Source organism: Octopus sinensis, linkage group LG11 (genome assembly GCF_006345805.1).
Source record: "Octopus sinensis linkage group LG11, ASM634580v1, whole genome shotgun sequence".
Lineage (NCBI taxonomy): Eukaryota > Metazoa > Mollusca > Cephalopoda > Octopoda > Octopodidae > Octopus > Octopus sinensis.
The window spans coordinates 22,605,078-22,625,636 of record NC_043007.1 but is presented as its reverse complement, the minus strand read 5'-3'; the positions used below and the strand labels follow the sequence as shown (position 1 = coordinate 22,625,636).

The 20,559-nt window shown below is 40.1% G+C and overlaps 1 protein-coding gene across 2 annotated transcripts in view; it reads left to right on the top strand.

The window, feature by feature from the left end:
* The window catches only part of LOC115217077 (tyrosine-protein phosphatase non-receptor type 18), a 124,669-nt gene extending 111,437 nt beyond the window's left edge, over window positions 1–13,232 (top strand). The window contains exons 12-17 of one of the 2 annotated variants that reach the window (XM_029786667.2): window positions 908–930; window positions 5,294–5,342; window positions 7,208–7,272; window positions 9,045–9,072; window positions 11,844–11,876; window positions 12,432–13,232. In XM_029786667.2, coding sequence (XP_029642527.1) covers window positions 908–930; window positions 5,294–5,342; window positions 7,208–7,272; window positions 9,045–9,072; window positions 11,844–11,876; window positions 12,432–12,496 — 263 coding nt within the window. In that variant the 3' untranslated portion in view covers window positions 12,497–13,232. Of the gene's footprint in view, window positions 1–907; window positions 931–5,293; window positions 5,343–7,207; window positions 7,273–9,044; window positions 9,099–9,351; window positions 9,409–11,843; window positions 11,877–12,431 lie in introns of those variants that run through there. The other variant, XM_036507220.1, reaches the window with a different exon arrangement.
* Window positions 13,233–20,559: the final 7,327 nt, after the last annotated feature.

Below are 20,559 nucleotides of genomic sequence, written 5' to 3'. Positions count from 1 at the left end.
GCTGCTGACGACTGAGAATTCATGTCAGCCGTCAACCACCCGGCTTAGAAATTAACCAATCTACAGGTGATGTCAGCTAACAAATGTTTCCCCTAGATTTGTTATCGATCACCACCGTGGTTATCCCAAGTGTTGGATGAATATCTTGTCACTGAGACATTGAGGAAACCTCGTATTTAAAAGACAACTGCTTGAGACTCGAGATTTTTTGACTAACACCAGTATAATACAGAATGCTGTGTGTGACTTTTACCTGAGAATGTACCCTAAGAATGTAAAAATTCAAAACAAAGCTATGTAGGCCTATAGGCTGACTTACGACCAGTCAGTTGGAACCAATTGTGATCATAAGTTGATAACGACCTGTAGTCATAATTAATAATTGTATAAAATTATTACATCAGTTTTATGACTATCTTGTGTACCTGGTGTACACCAAGGTGCATGGCTCAGTGATTAGAGCATTAGGCTCACAATCATGAGGTAGTGAGTTCGATTCTCGGGCCGGCTGTGTGCACATTACTCCAGTTCACTCAGCTGCAGAAATGAGTTGTGAAATCACTGGTGCCAAGCTGTATCAGCCCCTTTGCCTTTCCCTTGGGTAACATCAGTGGTGTGAAGAGGGGACTGCATGGGTGACTGCTGGCTTTCCAGAAACAACCTTGCCTGGACTTGTGCCTCAGAGGGGAACTTACAAGGTGCAGTTCCATGGTCATTCATGACCAAAAGGGGTCTTTACCCTTCACCCACATATACCTAACACGGACTATAAAGAACAGAGATGTTGATCAAGAAATATTTTAAAATTGCCTACCTGTAGCAATAATAACTTTTTCCTTTTCCTTTAAAATCTGATTAAATGATTCAATATTAAATTTACCAATTTTCTTTTTCGTTTGTTCTTCAGCTTCTGTTGACTTCGGAGAAACGGTAAGAAAATATTTTTTTCTATCAGATAATGCAGAAATGCTCAGTTTTTAAGCTTATAGTTCTTTTGTTTTTTTTTAAATTGTTAAGCCCATTTTCAGAGAAAATTATTTGCCTGCGTGGCATCTTGGGCAAGTGTCTTCTAGTATAGCCTCGGGCCGACCAAAGCCTTGTGAGTGGATTTGGTTGACGGAAACTGAAAGAAGCCTGTCGTATATATGTATACATATATATATATATATGTGTGTGTGTGTATGTTTGCATGTGTGTGTGTATGTTTGTGTGTCTGTGTTTGTCTCCCCAACATCTCTTGACAACCGATGCTGGTTATGTTACATCCCCGTAAAAGAGACCGATAGAATAAGTACTAGGCTTACAAAGAATAAGTCCTGGATTGATTTACTTGACTAAAGGCGGTGCTCCAGCATGGCCACAGTCAAATGACTGGAACAAGTAAAAGAGTAATATTTCCATGTACACTATATTCAATCAATTGGATCCCTGATTGTAAACCAGATCCCTTATTCCTTCAAATGTACAAAGAAGGACCTTTTTATTTCCAAAATAATGGCTCTTATATTAGTAATTACCATATTTGGTGGCATAAAAGGCACTCAGGCATGTTAGATGCACTCCAATTTCAGCAGTGCATCTTCAGGAGGGGTAAAAAAAATGCTTTTACTTTATTAAAGGAAAATTAACTTAACGAAGGCCCAACTTGCACACATAGGACCTGAGGTGAGTTTGTGCGAAATGTTTTTGGAGAGAAAACTGCAATTTATATACCATCAAATGCAGCATATAATTTTTGGTTCAGCATTTTCTTTTGTTCATTTCTGCCATTTCCTTTCCTTTCAAATCTCTCTCTCTCTCTCTCTCTCTCTCTCTCTCTCTCTCTCTCTCTCTCTCTCTCTCTCTCTCTCTCTCTCTCTCCTCTCTCTCTCTCTCTCTCTCTTCTCTCTCTCTCTCTCTCTCTCTCTCTCTCTCTCTTCTCTCTCTCAAATGTGTGTATGTATTTTTTCTTTTATTTTGACTGTTCACATTTCTCTTATAAATAAAATGTCAGCCTCTTTCTTTTTAGCAAAATGTCATTACTGAAATTTAAGCTTTTGTGTTGAGTCACAGGTTAAACTTCTCGAAAAGTACTTTCAATATTTTGCATACATTGCTTGTAGTAATGTAACTCAAGTGTATCAATACATGTATATAGACATCTCCAGCCATCTATTTAAAACTGTATACAGCTATGGTACGACCACACTGGAATTCGCATCATCATTTGGAACCCCTATCTTGCACAGACATTTTGACCTCCTGGAATCTGTCCAGAGCGTGCAACCAAACGCATACCCTCCATCAGACACCTACCATATTCTGAGCGCCTTGTTTCCCTGGGCATGGATTCACTGAAGCTCCGGCGTTTGGCGACGGACTTGGTAAACACCCACAAAGTTATCAACCCACCTCAACCAACACCAACAACACTGAACACCTTTTTGATCTCCTGTGTCTAACACACGTGGACTGCCTACAAAGTCAGAAAACAATACAGCTCCCATGACTTTCGGAAACATTTTTCACGCTCAGGGTTGCTGAAGCGTGGATAAACTGCCTGCATCAGTTGTTGACTGCCATGACACTGCATCCTTTAAGGCCCTCATGCTTTCCGAAATCCGTCGAAACTACCCTGATTTATATATACACTTTAGATGAGTTGTAGTGCACCTGAGCACTGTACACAAATATAATTATTATTATTATTATTATTATGTGAGAGAGAGAGAGAAAGAGAGGGTGTGACTAATTTTGATTATGCTCTACTAAAATCAGTACAAACTGAATAACTTACAAATATTTACTCATATTTAATAGTACAGTTTCAGTAGGTACCAGTTGCTTGACAGCTTGATAAACCAAAATTCAGTTAAAGCTTTATAGCAGAAATACTTCAGCTATTGTCCTGATCCAGGTATTTTAGCACTTTGCTTAAAACCTCACTTGCCTTTTCTTCGTCTCCCACTATTGTCTTCACTGATCCATGGAATTAGACAAACCAGGTTACATCTCACCCACAGCATTTCCTAAATGTTTGTGTAACCCTCACTTCTCCGAGAACTACCAATTTTACTTTGCCATATTACTTTAAAAGGCGGCAAGCTGGCAGAATCGTTAGCACACCGGGCAAAATGCTTAGCAGTATTTCGTCTGCCGTTACATTCTGAGTTAAAATTCTGCTGAGGTTGACTTTGCCTTTCGTCCTTTCAGGTTTGATTAAATAAGTACCAGTTACGCACAGACAGATAAATAGATAGAAAGAAAGATAGACAGATACATTCCTGTAAAGTACACACGAGTAAAGAACAAATTGGTGTATTCAAGTAAAAATACTTTGTTCCACCCAAGTTGTCATTCTGATCATTAAATGATGCACTGAGCTGTTGATTAGCCATTGAAAACATATAACCAATGACACTGTTCTTTACAAAATGTGTATTATAAAAACTAAAGGCGTAGGAGTGGCTGTTGGTAAGTAGCTTGCTTACCAACTACATGGTTCCAGGTTCAGTCCCACTGTGTGGCACCTTGGGCAAGTGTCTTCTACTATAGCCTTGGGCCGACCAAAGCCTTGTGAGTGGATTTGGTAGACAGAAACTGAAAGAAGCCCGTCATATGTATATGTATGTGTATATGTTTGTGTGTCTGTGTTTATTCCCCCAACATCGCTTGACAACCGATACTGGTGTGTTTACGTCCCCGTAACTTAGTGGTTCGGCAAAAGAGGCCGATAAAATAAGTACTAGGCTTACAACGAATAAGTCCCGGGGTCGATGTGCTCGACTAAAGGCGGTTCTCCAGCATGGCCACAGTCAAATGACTGAAACAAGTAAAAGAGTAAAAGAGAGTATTCATTAGCTTTTAAAAGTGGTTATTCGAGCAACTGTGTTGGCAAAAAGGTTAAGCAAGTAAATCAACTGCAGAACACAGATATCATCATCATCATCATAGTTGAACATCTGTTTTTTTTTTTTTTTGTTTTTTTTAATGCTGGTATGGGTTGGCCAGTTTGGCAGGAGCTGGCAAGCCAAAGGACTGCACCAAGCTCCGGTGCCTGCTTTGGTATGGTTTCTATGGTTTGATGCCCTTCCAAATGCCAACCACTTCAGAGAGCTACTGAATGCTTTTTACATGGTACCAGCACTACTCTCAATAACCAGTATAAATAGTTTTTACATCCATTCACTTGTTATCAAAAAGGTTTCAAACTTGTAAATTGGATAAATTTGATACGGGTGGGCTCTTAAAGCACACATATTACTCACCCAACAGGATACTGTACTCTTTGGATCATATGCTAGGATCTTAGGTTCCTTGAATTGCCGCTACAACATTTACAAGTATTGACATGTACTCTCAAGGTTCTGGGCCCCTCAACCTGCACTCAGAGAAAATTGTTTTATTTAGGAAACCCAACCCCCGAAAAACAAGTCCCTTTCAGGTCATACCCCACACAGGATGCCAGAGATACACTTTAAGCCTAATAATCCCACCCAGTAGACACAGTGTCCCCTAAGGTGCTTACCCGATTGACCCCTATGTTCACTTTGAAATAGAATTTCGTTTTAGTTTGTTTTTATTGTAAATGTAAAGACAGATTTTTAGTGACCTTGCAATCACCATCAGTCTCATTATCGTCAGTGTTTGTGTCTTCGTTATCGTTGTTGGCGTTTGATGTCATCATGGGTGTTGTCATCATTGTTGTCATTGTCTTCGGCATAATTGGTGGTGGTGATGGCAACATCATCGACAGCATCATAATCGTCATTACCATCATCATCAGCCTCATCGTCATCACCATCATTAGCATCATAATCATTATCACCATCATCATCATCAGCATCATAATCATCATTACCATCATCATCAGCCTCATCATCATCATCATCATCATCACCATCATAATCATCATCACCATCATCATCGTCATTACCATCATCATCAGCCTCATAATCATCATCACCATCATCAGCCTCATAATCATCATCACCATCATAATCGTTATTACCATCATCACCATCATAATAATTATCACCATCATCATCATCAGCATCATAATCGTCATTGCTATCAGCATCGGAATCACCATTGCCATCAGTGTCCTAATCCTCCCTGTCGTTATCATCTTCATCCTCATCAGTCTCACCCACCATTGCCAATCTTACTATCAATGTCATCAACACCATCACTATTTGCATTTAAAAAAAAAATCTCTACAACTACCATTACCAAAGCCACAACCATCATCATCATCAATGCACTTATTGTAATTATCACTCAAAAACTTTGTTTTTTTTCTTTTTCCTCCCAGGAAACTGGTTTCACACCAAACCTCCCACCACGGAAATACAAAAGTGATAGTAAGTTCTTCGAGTTTCTTCCATTGTTCTTTCTCTCTTCTTGTGACATCATCTCAAATAGATACCTGGATACCTCTTTGTATAGAGAAGGTCCAGGATGGAGACACTGAGGTATATCTATCTGATATAATTTAAGTTTCTTTTAATTCACCACTGTTCCCTTCTGTAATCTTTCAACATTCAGAAATTGACTGGACTGCTTAACTTGTTGTTTAGCCCCAAGATGACCCCCAAAGCAGTCCTTTAACTCTTTGGCACTCACAGTGTCAGCTCATGTATAGGCACTGCTGAACTGCAGCATCCCCTATTTCCACTCTATACACCCGTGGACATGTTTACAAAGTCAGAAAACAGCACAGCTCCCATGACTTTAGGAAATATTTTTTCACGCTTAGAGTTGCTGAAGCATGGAACAAACTGCCAGCATCAGTTGTTAGTTGTCGGAGCACTGCATCCTTCAAAACTTCCATGCTTCCTGAGATTCTCCAACACTACACCTGACTTTCTCCCCTCCATACACATGCAAGCATGTATCTGACTCATACACTGTTCACTTTCCAGACATTTGTACACTACTGCATATGCTTTATATGCACCTTTGACAAGTTGTGGTGCACCTGAGCACTGTATACAATAATTTCATTATTATTATTATTATTATTATTATTATTATCATTATTATATATTATTGATAACATTAAATATAATGAGTCCTTTTTTTCTTTAATTCTTTCTTTATACTTGTACATTATATAATCCTTAATTTTAATGTTAGTAACCATCCCCTAATTTATGAAAAAAATACAAAAATCCTTGTGTAGAACTGTGCGCTTCACAGTACCAGCAATGTGGTATTTGGCTTTTCATCCGTTTCGGGTTGAAAAATAAGTACCAGTTGAGCACTTGGGTTGAAGTCATTGACAAACACCCTCTCCCTAAAATTGCTGGCATTGTGCCAAAATTTGAAACCACATTACATTACAGAATGCTGGGAAAATTCCTTTACATTACACTACAAAGAATGCTCCTTTGTGTTTTGCTGAAGTGAAGGAACGGTTCCTTGTATTTAAACTGCAGGGTAAGAAACTCCCTTTCATTAGGAAGTTACCCTGCAGACAGGGGAAGCGTGCTCTTTTACATTACACTGCAAGAAGGGAAAGTATGTTGTTTCATGTTACTATCCCTCTTCCTACTCTGTAGAAAAAATTATCTAGGCCTAGGAGTGGCTGTGTGGTAAGTAGCTTACTTACCAACCACATGGTTCCGGGTTCAGTCCCACTGTGTGGAACCTTGGGCAAGTGTCTTCTGCTATAGCCTCAGGCCGACTAAAGCCTTGTGAGTGGATTTGGTAGATGGAAACTGAAAGAAGCCCATCGTATATATGTATATATATATATATATATATATATATATATATATTATATATATATATATATATACTGTTTAATAGAATAAGTACTAGGCTTACAAGGAATAAGTTCCGAGTTGATTTGTTCGACTAAAGGCGGTGCTCCAGTATGGCCGCAGTCAAATGTCTGAAACAAGTAAAAGAGAAGAGAGAGAGAGAGTGTGTTTGTGTTTGTCATCCCAATATCACTTGACAACCGATGCTGGTGTGTTTACGTCGCTATGACGTAGCGGTTCGGCAAAAGAGACCGATAGAATAAGTACTGGGCTTACAAAGAATAAGTCCTGGGGTCGATTTGCTCGACGAAAGGCGGTGCTCCAGTATGGCCACAGTCAAATGACTGAAACAAGTAAAAGAGTATAAGAGTAGAGTTACCAACAAAATAACTAAATAAATGAATAAATAAATAAAAATAATAAAAATATAAATAAATTTGTTTTTTTTTTTGTCTTTTCAGTGGAACCGTTTGAGAAAACAAAGGAAGAAAAACATACGGGAAAATTAGGAAAGATGTTGGAAATGGTAAGAGAACCATTTAAGAACATTTGACACACACTCATGCGTACACACGCATACACACATACATACACTCTGTCTCTCTCTCTCTCTCTCTCTCTACTGCTCACACACTCAACAGACCAAAGAAAACCCCTGCAGCTTTTGTCAAAAGCATGCACACATGTGCCTATGCATTCACTGGCATGTGGGCTCATGCACGCACAATCAACAGGCCACGAAATACCCAGTAGCTTTTTTTTTTTCAAACACCAATCCGACCGTGGCCGTTGCCAGCCTCGCCTGGCACCTGTGCAGGTGGCACGTAAAAAGCACCCACTACACTCACGGAGTGGTTGGCGTTAGGAAGGGCATCCAGCTGTAGAAACACTGCCAGATAAGACTGGAGCCTGGTGCAGCCTTCTGGCTTCCCAGATCCCCGGTCGAACCGTCTAACCCATGCTAGCATGGAGAACGGACGTTAAACGATGATGATGATGATGCATGTGTGCACAAACAGATATATTGGGTTGTCCGGAAAGTTTGTGCCGATTTACAGTAGCTTACCTTTCGACTTATTTTAGAAAATGGTTGAGTCCATAAAATAGGATTTGACTACACCTCCATTTAGAGCACAGTTTAAGTTATCTTTTTGTTGAAGAAGGTTTATGTTCCTATAACCTGTGTTAATTCTGTAACCCTCTAAAATGGAAGATAAGAAAGTTCATTTTTGGCACTTGGTGCTTTGGGAACCAGATGAAAATTGCTGCAGCTCAGCTGGGATGTGTTACCCCACCCTCCATATTCACCAGATATTGCTCCTTCGGATTTCCACTTATTCAGGTCTCTGCAGAATAGTCTTAATGGTAAAAATTTCAATTCCTTGGATGATGTAAAAAGATACCTTGATGAATTCTTTGCCATGAAACTACCTCAATTAGGGAAGAGGGTATTTTCAAGTTAAAGGAAAGATGGAGACGCATTGTGCAACAAAAGGGTTCATATTTGGTTGATTAAAAATGTAATGGCAAGTATTTATTGACCTTTTTCTTTCCTTTAAAAATCAAAACAAACTTTCCAGAGAACCCAATACATGCACACTCATCAACACACACAGATCAAGCTGTTACTTGCTTTTTACAAACACTGTATAGACAACAATCCATGCAAATGTATAGATGTTACACACCCTACACCTTTGTGCATACATCTGCACAGTTCCCTCTTGCACATATACATGTACATAGGCGCAGGAATGACTGTGTGGTAAGTAGCTTGCTTACCAACCACATGGTTCCGGGTTCAGTATCACTGCATGGCATCTTGGGCAAGTGTCTTCTACTATAGCCTTGGGCCGGCCAAAGCCTTGTGAGTGGATTTGGTAAACAGAAACCGAAAGAAGCCCATCCTATATATGTATATATATATGTGTGTGTGTGTTTGTGTGTCTGTGTTTGTCCCCCCAATATCGCTTGACAACCAATACTGGTGTGTTTATGTCCCCGTCAATTAGTGGTTCAGCAAAAAAGACTGATAGAATAAGTACTAGGCTTACAAAGAATAAGTCTCGGGGTCGATTTGCTTGACTAAAGGCAGTGCTCCAGCATGGCCGCAGTTAAATGGCTGAAACAATTAAAAGAGAATACACACATTACTGCACATAATCACACACACACACTTCTCTATATATCAGCACAAAAATCTACAAATTTTATAGCATTTTGTATGGAACTGAAAACTACACTAAAACTAAATCTAGAAACGTTTTTCCTTACTCTTTCTTTTTCTCTTTCTTTCAGTTACATATAAAGAACAGTTCGAATTCTGGTAAGCATCTTCTGACAATTTACATTGTGGCATTGAATAATTTTTTTTTTGTTTACTACCCACAAGGGGCTGAACACAGAGGGGACAAACAAGGACAGACAAAGGGATTAAGTTGATTATATCGACCCCAGTGCGTGACAGGTACTTATTTAATCGACCCCGAAAGGATGAAAGGCAAAGTCAACCTCGGTGGAATTTGAACTCAGAACGTAACGTCAGATGAAATACGGCTACGCATTTCGCCCGGCGTGCTAATGTTTCTGCCAGCTCGCTGCCTTCGTGGCATTGAATAATATAAGCTCTGAATATCTCACTAAATAGTCTTAAGTTCAAGTGTGACAACTGTATTGTATGGTCAATGTACATTATTCTACTTGCCTCAGTCCCCCTGACTGACAAACAGGCTTCACTCTCCACATTTGAGTGGTTTTTTTTCCTTATATTTCATTTTCTGAGTCTAGAGGAAGGTGCAGAGCCCATGTCCCTTGTAAGCCTTCCAAGATCAACGATATAGATCAGTGGTTTTCAACCAGGGTTCCGCCAGTACAGTCCAGGGGTTCCGCAAGAAGTTACAAAACTGCTAAAATCAGCAGTAATTTTTAATTCTCCTGTGCAGATATGTGTGCATAAGACTATTAAATTATTGCACAGGGGGTCCTCGAGCCAGTGTAATGTTTCCTTGGGGTTCCGCTCCAGCAAAAAGTTTGAAAAGCACTGATATAGATGTTTTGACTGTTCTTTAACATTTGCAAGAAAGAAATGAGCAAGGGTGGGGTACCACAGAACTTACGTCTTGAAATAGAACTGCAAACCAATTAACAGATCATAAGGTTCAGTACTTGTTTCAATCTTTGGTTATTCTTACCAAATTAGAAACAATGTACAACTCTCTACTTCTGAAATGGGAAATTTATATTGCATATACTGTTTATATAGTGGAGGCACAATGGCCCGGTGGTTAGGGCAGTGGATTTGCGGTTGGAGGATCACAGTTTCGATTCCCAGACTGGGCGTTGTGTATGTTTATTGAGCGAAAACACCTAAAAACTCCACGAGGCTCCGGCAGTGGCGACCCCTGTTGTACTCTTTCGCCCCAACTTTCTCTCACTCTTTTTTGTTTCTTGAGTAACGCTGTGATATGGTATTGAATCAACATCTAGAGTCTGACCCCAAACTCTACTGTAGTTTTGTTGTATCTGGAGAGAGCCCTTTTCTCATAGAGTTAGGCAGCAGACTTAATTCTTAGTGCACCAAGCCAACAGAAATAGGTGCGAGATTCTCTGGGGTGTGTTACCAAAATAGACTTCTATTTTATCCATTTAAAACTATAAAGAATAGGTGCAGGTGTGGTTTTTGTAGTTTAGAAGCTTGCTTTCCCAACTATGTGGTCTTGGGTTCAGTCCCACTGTGTGACACCTTGGGCAAGTGTCTCCTATCATAGCCTCTGACAAACGAAAGCCTTGTCATTGGATTTGGTTCAGGGAAACTGAAAGAAGCCAGTTAAATATATGTGCATATACACCCCTGACTAAACATCCCGATGGCTATAAATAAGCATCGCTAATAATACAAGCGATGCTGTTTATTTCCAGTCTTCCATGGAAACACATCTAACTTTTGGAAATAAGGGTTGGCGACAGAAAGAGCATCCAGCCATAGGAAATCTGCCTCGGCAAATTCTGATTCATGTAAGCGTAGAGAAGTGGTCGTGAAATGTTGATGTGGACAAAAACGGGGTCTAAACACCAGCACTTAGAAAAACACAAATCGGTGGTATAGTATGGAATGTGCCTGGCCCCACCCTTAAAATAACATAACTTGACTACAGTAAACTCACGCATAAAGGGGTCACTTTCTACAGTGTACATGTTCAATGCTACACAATTGTTAGATTTTTACTTTGCCCTAATATACGTAAATGATAAAAGCAGTTGTTATATAATCTAAAACCAATTTCAGTTTCACAGTAGGTTTTAACTTTCGCCTACTGTTGATATCTGTTAAATGATAACCTACAATACTTTCAGATAAACAAAGAAAAATCTTTTATGCTGTCAGTAAAGACAATTAAAACATCTGCCCACATTTCCAACTCCCTCTTCCCTTCGCTTCACGTCCTACTCTGTAGTTAATTAGGGATGGATTGTTTCCCTTCTATTAATGAATTGTCTCCCTTCAATTATTATCAGTGTGTGTGTGTGTGTGTGTGTGTGTGTAAAGATTTCTTTTGTTTAAACATCATCTCTTCTCTATATATATAAACGGCAAAATGTCTGTGTGTGTGTGTGCGCGTCCTTTATACAAATCTACAATTTTTCAGTTAGAGGGCTCGCACTTTTTATGGTCATTCAAAACCGTCCAAGGGTGGTTGTGCACATCTTTACATTTCCTCAGTCACCCCGCAAAGCCATTAAAAATCAGTAGAAGTGACTTTTTTGTGAATTTTCTATCCAAAACCCAATCAAAATGCCCGAAACTTGATACGCCATTTGAATGCCAGCTAGCTGTATGGTCTGAGATTTGGGCAGACACACGCACGCAGCTGTATATGCATGCACTATCACCATGACCCGGTGTTGCCGGGTTCAAGGTGCTAGTCTACTTTAAAGCAACTGTCAAACAGTCATGTTCTCAGCATGACAAATGAAATAAATGTTTCCTGCCTTACCAAATCCTTGAATAAGAGTTTAGGGGGGAACCGGTGTAGCAAGATCCTGTGTCACGGTCTCTTTAGTTGTGAAGTCCTAATTCATTTTTCCTTCTTTTTACAGAGAAACACAAACATCAGAAAATTTCTATCATTGGTAAGTAAATATTGTATTTTATATTGGTTTGGGTGGAGCTGCAATGGCCCAGTGGTTAGGGCAACGGACTCGCGGTCGTAGGATCACGGTTTCGGGCGTTGTGAGTGTTTATTGAGCGAAAACACCTAAAGCTCCACGAGGCTCTGGCAGGGGGTGGTGGTGATCCCTGCTGTATTCTTTCACCACAACTTTCTCTCACTCTTCCTTCCTGTAGCTGGCAAGCCAGATGGCTGCAACAGGCTTCAATCTTTATCTGGCAGAGTCTCTACAGCTGGATGCCCTTCCTAATGCCAACCACTCTGAGAGTGTAGTGGGTGCTTTTACATGCCACTGGCACGGGGCCAGTCAGGCAGTACTGGCAACGGCCACACTGAGATGGTGCTTTTTATGTGCCACCTGCACAGGAGCCAGTCCAGCGGCACTAGCAACGACCTCGCTTTGAATGTTTTACATGTGCTACTAAGGCAATGCAGGTAACGATCACACTTGAATGATCATGTCTATATTGTCTATTATAATTTTTAAAATTAAAATTTCTTTTTATATATTTTTCAGGTTTCGGCCATCGAGTCGGTCACCCCAAAGGACCCAGGGATCTTCCACATACATTCAAGAAATAGCATCTAAGATTAAATTAGGAACTTAATTAAACTGCATGCTGAAGAAAAAAACAAAAATAAGTTCTGTGAAAACTCATAATCTGTTGGAAAAAAAAAAGCAAAAACAATTATAAATATTTGGGGGAAGTAAAAAGAAAAAAAACAAATAGAAAAAAGACAAAGAAAAACAAAAGTAACTTAACAAAAAAAAGGAGGTGAGAGACTTCAGACTGTGTCTGATGTTAATTGACAAAGGGCCCTGACCTGGAAATTCTGTGTCATTTGAAAATTTCTTATTGACCCCCACCCACCTGACCTGTCCAAATCTTTTCTTGCTCCACCCACTCCACCCCCACTTCGCTCCTACCACTGACAGACACACACACACACACACACACAAATAAATTGTTCCACCTTCTCATTCATCTCCTCTTACCGCTGCCGTCGCCACCACCACCACCAACACCACCACAACCAGCCAACTTCAACTTTAAACTTGAAATATTGCTTCATTTTATTCTCCTGTCTTTTTAATTTATTCTAATAAACGAAATAACAAGAACAAAAACAACAACAACATTTTTACTTCTTCTCTTCCTCCTCCTCCTCCTTCTCTTTCTCTACTTCTTTCATTCATCCTTTTGAAAATCGTTTGTAATTTAGCTAACAATCCATTCATAAACTGTTGCTGAATTGGATTTTTGTTTATACATTAATATATTTATTTTCTATCTGAATAAAACAAATTCAACATGCACACTTGATTTATCTCTCATCGTTGCAATTCTTATTGATCGTTGCCAGAGCAGCCAACTGGCTTCTGTACCCGTACCACATAAAAGGGCACTATTCGAGCATGATTGTTACCAACGTCGCTTCACTGGCACCTGTGCTGGTGGCACATGTAAAAAGATTTGAGCGAGGTCATTGCCAGTACCTATTTCTTTACTACCCAGAAGGGGCTAAACACAGAGAGGACAAACAAAGACAGACAAATGGATTAAGTCGATTATATCGACTCCAGTGAGTAACTGGTACTTAATTTATCGACCCCGAAAGGATGAAAGGCAAAGTCGACCTTGGCGGAATTTGAACTCAGAGCGTAACAGCAGACGAAATACCGCTAAGCATTTCGACCAATGTGCTAACGTTTCTGCCAGCTCATTGCCAGTACCGCCTGACTGGCCCTCGTGCCGGTAGCACGTAAAAAGCACCCACTACACTCTCGGAGTGGTTGGCGTTTGGAAGGGCATCCAGCTGTAGAAACTGCCAGATCAGATTGGAGCCTGGTGCAGCCATCTGGTTCGCCAGTCCTCAGACAAATCGTCCAACCCATGCTAGCATGGAAAGTGGACGTTAAACGATGATGATGATGATGATGATGATGATGACTGCTTTGGTTATCATTGCCATCATAACTGTGGACTTCTTCTTCTACAGTGTTCCATTATACAGTGTTCCCTCGTTTATTGTGGTAGATTGGTTTCGAGACCGGCCGTGATAACTGAATTTCCGTGAAGTAGGGACGCCATATTTACAGTATTTATTTAACGTGTATTTGGACTTTTAAAACCCTCCCTGTACTGTTAACAGCCCACCCATTACAGTAGTCTATTAATAACAAGGACAACTGTTAAGCAATAACACTTTAGATTTTAAAAAATAAAGGTTGTTACTGTACTCAACGCGAAAGAAGTTGAAGTAAAATTTGAATGATGATGGTGAGGAATTTGCTGTGCAATAGAAATGATGATGATGAAGCTGATGGTGGTGCCAATCACAGCCCATCTTAAGTTCAAATACCCCTGTATATGCTTTTTTGCTATTTTACGCTTGTTTTGTTATTCCTAGACAAGGAAATAATATTCATTATTAATATTTTAATGGATTTAATGAAAAATTTTAGGCGTTCATATATATCTATACCAGCGGTGGTGCCCCAGCATGGCCGCAGCCTTCGGGCTGAAACATTTTTAGGATTTAAGGATATTTTTAAAATCCGCGATAGTTGAACCGCGAAGTAATAGGGATCACTGTAAACCGAAATACAGCTGCTGATACTTTCCTTTAAGCCCTTTGCAGTTGTTCCCCTTGAGTGAGCTATACGTGCTGCTAATTCTAGCCAGTCCAGCGACCACGTAGAGGTTCTACGGCTTGCTTCATCTTGTGGAGACAGTTTTATAGCACAAGAAATGCAAGTATGGATGCCCTGCCTTTCATTTCGATGCTAGAAGTTATAAATGTTTGACCCTATATTAACCAAGAAGTTGTCAAGTAAACATTAACGGTTTGCAGTGCTCTAACAACCGCCTAGAACATGGTCAGTATTTGAATCTAGAACTGCTTTTATTAAACAAATATTTAAAAGGAATTTGTTTTCCCCTAATTGTTTACAGCTGGGCCCTAACGCATTTCCAGTGCATTTTGTGTTAGTGATTTCATTTTAAAAAATTATAATAATAATGAAATTATTGTATACAGTGCTCAGGTGCGCCATAACTTGTCAAAAGTGCGTATAAAGCATATGCAGTAATGTACAAATGCCTGGAAAGCGAACAGTGTATGAGTCAGATACATGCTTGCGTGTGTATGGAGGGGAGAAAATCAGGTGTTGTGTTGGCAAATCTCAGGAAGCATGGAAGTTTTGAAGGATGCAGTGCTCCAACAACTAACAACTGATGTCGGCAGTTTGTTCCATGCTTCAGCAACTCTAAGTGTAAAAAAATGTTTCCAAAAGTCATGGGAGCTGTGCTGTTTTCTGACTTTGTAAACATGTCCACGGGTGTATAGACAGGAGGAGTTTGTAAACGTGCTCAGAGTTATTGTTTGTAAGATGGTTAATACTTTTATGGGTGTCTGCCAAATCAGCTGCCAGACGTCGGAGTTTCAATGTGTCCATGCCCAGGGAGGTAAGGCGTTCAGAATATGGCAAATGCCTGATGGAGGGTATTCTCTTGGTTGCACGTTGCTGAACGGTTTCCAGATGATTAATATCCTGAGCAAGATATGGGTTCCAGACCAGTGATGCAAAGTCTAGGTGAGGCCGAACCATAGCTATATAAAGCCTCAGATAGATAGCCGGAGAGCGGCTCACAAAGGACTTGGTAAGTGATACCAAGACACCCTCAGCCTTCTTGGCAATTTTAGCAATGTTTTTTGTCCAACGCAAATCGCTGTCGACAATAATGCCCAGGTCACGTTCACAAGAAGACTTCTTGAGATTAGTGTTGTGAAGGGAGTAACGGTATCTTTTGTAGCATATATCCAAATAACTTGCTTTAAAAAAAATTTTTATTCTGCTCAGTAAACATTATTGACTGTACACCATAGTACGAAATGGTTTGAAATATCTATTTCTTTACTACCCACAAGGGGCTAAATACAGAGGGGACAAACAAGGACAGACAAACGGATTAAGTCGATTATATCGACCCCAGTGCGTAACTGGTACTTAATTTATCGACCCCGAAAGGATGAAAGGCAAAGTCGACCTCGGTGGAATTTGAACTCAGAACGTAACGGTAATGGTTTGAAATACCAGAGTTGAACATGCACGCCATCAACGAAGCAAGCAAACTATACAACATACACAACACAACATGATATGGTGTATAGGGAGGAAGGAGATAGCAGTTTATGTTTAATTATTTTTCATTTTTAGGGTGCTAGAATATAATCCGAGGGTAATTTTGCCAGTTTTTAACAGATCGGGTGACTACATGAAAATTATCTCAATGGAGAGATGTCACTATTAAAACAAAACTAAGGGGAGGTAATTCTTTTGATTTCTCAAAAAAAAAAAAGCAATTTTTCATTTATATTTTCAAGCAATTTTTCTACTTTTATATACATAATTTGTAATAGTAGTAGTAGTAGCAGTAGCAGCAGCACTATTGCAAAGACGGTGACAAGCTGGCATATTCGATGGCAGGTTGGACAAAGGACTTAGTATTTCTTCTAGCTTTTTCTGAGTTCAAATTCTGCTGAGGTCGATCTTGCCTCTCACCCTTTCAGTATCAAAAAAAAAAAGTTCCATTTGTGCACTGGGTTCGATGTAATTTACAAGCCCTCCCACTCATCCCAACCCAGCTTAAAATTTCAGGTCTTGCACCTTGAATAGAAGGGGTTATTTCAGTGGGCAGGCTATCAGACAAATGCTCAGAGGCATTCCTTGTAGCTTTGTCCATTCTGAGTTCAAATTCCAACAAGGTTGGCTTCGCCTTTCATCCTTTTGGGGGCTGGATAAGATAAGTGCCAGTTGAGCACTAGGGTTGATATACTCGAGTAAACCCTGTCCAAAGAAATTCAGGCCTTGTGCCTATAGTAAAAGGTGTGGTTGTGTGGTAAGAAGCTTGCTTCCTAATCAAATGGTCTGGGGTTCATTCTCACCTCAGGATATCTTGGGTAAGTGCTTTAAGGGCCCATACAAGATTTTGTTGTTAAAATTAGGTTCAATAAATTGGTTACACTTCAATAATATACATAAATATTTTAACAATTTTTCTATACAGGTGCAGGAGTGGCTGTGTGGTAAGTAGCTTGCTTACCAACCATATCTGATTCAGGTCAATATGAATATATAGATGCCAGTTCAACCTCAGTGGGCGATTCTGAAGAATGTTTGCAAGTTGAATCAAGGCAGCTGTCAGGACTTAGCTTCGATGATGTTATTGTTTTATCAGAAGACCAATAAAATAAGTATTAGGCTTTCAAAGAATAAGTCCTGGGGTCGATTTGCTCGACTAAAGGCGGTGCTCCAGCATGGCCGCAGTAAAATGACTGAAACAAGTAAAAGAGTAATACATAGTTCTGGCCGTGCATCAAAATGGATTTGCAGAAACAGCATAACAGTGCCCCCTTCATATTCATGGCACCCATAGAAAATTTGAACCTAACTCAGCAAGCTAACAATGTTCCTTTCACCCATTTACCCCAGCAGACCGTTATCTTCCCATTGCACCTGTTTACATCAAGATACCTTGAACTATCGAAAGTTAAATATCTTTGTCTTAGATACAACTCAATATCTCCCATCAAGCTTTTATCCTTTAGACTGATAGCCTATCAACACAAGCAGTTTCATCTCTCAATTGGCCTAGTTGTAGATGATAAAACTTTGTAAACTTCTCTGTACAAATGAGGTTACATACTTTCTAGACATCGAGGTGCAATGGCCCAGTGGTTAGGGCAGCAGACTCATGGTCGTAGGATCATCGTTTTGATTCCCAGACTGGGCGTTGTGAATGTTTATTGAGCGAAAACACATAGCTCCACGAGGCTCTGACAGGGGGTACCCTTTCACAACATTTTCTCATTCTTCTTCCTGTTTCTGTTGTACCTGTATTTCAAAGGCTCAGCCTTGTCACACTCTGTGTCACGCTGAATCTCCCTGAGAGCTACGTTAAGGGTATGTGTGTCTGTGGAATGCTCAGCCACTTTCATGTTAATTGGATTAACTGGAATCCTTGTCGTCGTAACCGACAGAGAGCCATGACTTTCTAGACACACAATGTCCACAAACCAGAAAAAGAAACCTCTTCACATCATTTGACATGCTAGATATAGCAGCCAAATCTCCATTTGATCACACCACACCAGCTTATATCAACATATTACATGGGCAGTTGTTACAGAGTTAGATAGAATACTTCAGAGTATTTGTCTCGGTTCTCTGTACTGGTAACCACTGGTGAGGTTACCAAGTAACTTGTAAGACAGAAAAAGAGCAGGGAAAAAATGTGCAAAAGCTCCCATGGCTAGGTGAGTGGGGTGGGAGTATTTGGGAGGGGGTAGGGGATTTTTTATGCCAGGTGCTGTGAGGCTAAAGTATTATAACAGAAGGACAAGTGCAGGTGTCTCACTTTAGAAGAGGTATGTGGCTGGCTATGGCCACCCACATTTTATGAGTGGGTAGGAGTAGCTGAGAAGGTAATGAGGGTAGTGATGGGGTTACCAGAGCAAACTGAAGGTTTGAGAAGAGTGCGAGGGGTGGGGATTAAAAGATGTTAGATGTGGGGGGGGACAAATACTTAAAGACCACTTAATTATTAGATTGCTTTTGACAGGATTCTTTTACTTGTTTTAGTCATTTGACTGTGGCCATGCTGGAGCACCACTTGTAGTCAAACAAATCGGCTCCAAGACTTATTGTTTGTAAGCCTAGTGCTCATTCTATCAGTCTCTTTTGGCAAAGCGCTAGGTTACAGGGATGTAAACACACCAACAGTGGTTGTCAAGTGGTGGTGGAGACAAACACACAAATACAAATACAGAGGAGGTTGGCTATGGCCACGATCAGTTGGTACTTTTTACATGCCACCAGCATGGAAGCATTGCCTGGCTTCCGTGCCGGTGGCACATAAAAAGCACCAACCGACTGTAACTGTTGGCAGCCACCTCTGGCTCCTGTGCCAATGGCACATAAAAAGCACCCAATACACTCTCGGAGTGGTTAGCATTAGGAAGGGCATCCAGCTGTAAAAACACTGCCAGATCAGACTGGAGCCTGGTGCAGCCTCCTGGCTTCCCAGACCCCAGTCGAACCGTCCAACCCATGCTAGCATGGAAAACGGATGTTAAACGATGATGATGATGATATATGAAGGGTTTCTTTAAGTTTCCATCTACATAAAATCCACTCATAAAGCTTTGGTCGACCTGAGTCTATAGTAGAAGACACCTGTGGATGGGAAGCAAACTTCTTACCACACAGCCACTCCAGTGCCTGATACTTTCTGATACTTTTTTTATTGATCACAAAAGGATGAATGGCTATGTTGGCTTCTGCAGGATTAGAACTCCACCATGCCAGGATGGAAAATGGATGTTAAATGATGATGATAACTTCTCTGTAGATAAACAGTTATCCATCGTAATGTTAGCTCAAAATACCACCATAGTTAGTCATTAAATAAAAACCAAACTAGTGAAGAAGCAGTTGTCTTTTTAATTCTACTAGAAATAGCAGACAAGTTCCCTCATATCATTTCACCCCTATCGTCTTAAACATCTAAAAGAACCATTAGATATAGTTTTAGATAGCTCTAAAAGGGTGGGATGGTCAAGACTAGAGTGTCTTTGATCATAGTGCTGTTCAATTAGGGCAGAAATGAGACTCAGCAACAATGATGATGACAATGGCATCAACAACATAATCATCATTTAATGTCCACGTTTCCATGCTTGCATGAACTTGTTGGGGCCGATTTTCTATGGCTGGGTGCCTCTGCTTTCACCAACCCTCATCTGCTTCAAAGCAAGGAAATATTTTCCCACAGCCAGACACCTTTTTCTTGGAACATTGGAAACAACATCAACTTGTATGATGATGCTCGTTTACAACCACCAGGGTGACCAGACTGATCCCAGAACCATGTGGTTAAGGAGCAAACCCCTCGACTATACAGTGATCCCTGTGCCTCAACAACAACCAGTAAATAGAATAGTATGCTGTTTTACTAAACCCCTACAAATCAAAGAATGTACTGCTAAAAAGAGATAAGTAATTAAGACCTCAGGGTCATATGAGCTCAATCTGTGGTTGTCACACAAAGAAAAATCACCAACATACCATGCACACATACCGTAAATCCCCGAGTATAGTCCGCCCTTGAGTATAATATGCAGGGGGTTTTAGGGGGCTGTAACTCTGAAAAACCTAAACCTTGTGTATAATACGCACCCCTTCGCTAACTTGAGTCAAGGAGGTCTATATAATGTCCTTGGTTTGTAAAAATGTATACAGTAACATCCTTTATAATTATTATTGTATATATAACATAATGCAAACGTGTAGCTTTTTTGTGCATTTTGTTTGCAGAAAATAAAGAAATAACAGTAATAACGTTTAATAAATGTTGCTTACTGCAAGTTATGGATGATTCTTTTATGACTTCATTGCTTTCAGGCTTAGCTTAAGGTATTTTCGCACCCGACATCACAAAATGGACAGCAAATAGAGACTCAGACATTGCTTAGAAAATAATTTTCATTTTTAACTTTGTATATAGTATGCACTAGGGATTTTGACCTTTAAATTTTGGGGGAAAAAGGCGGATTATACTTGAGGATTTACGGTATGCTTT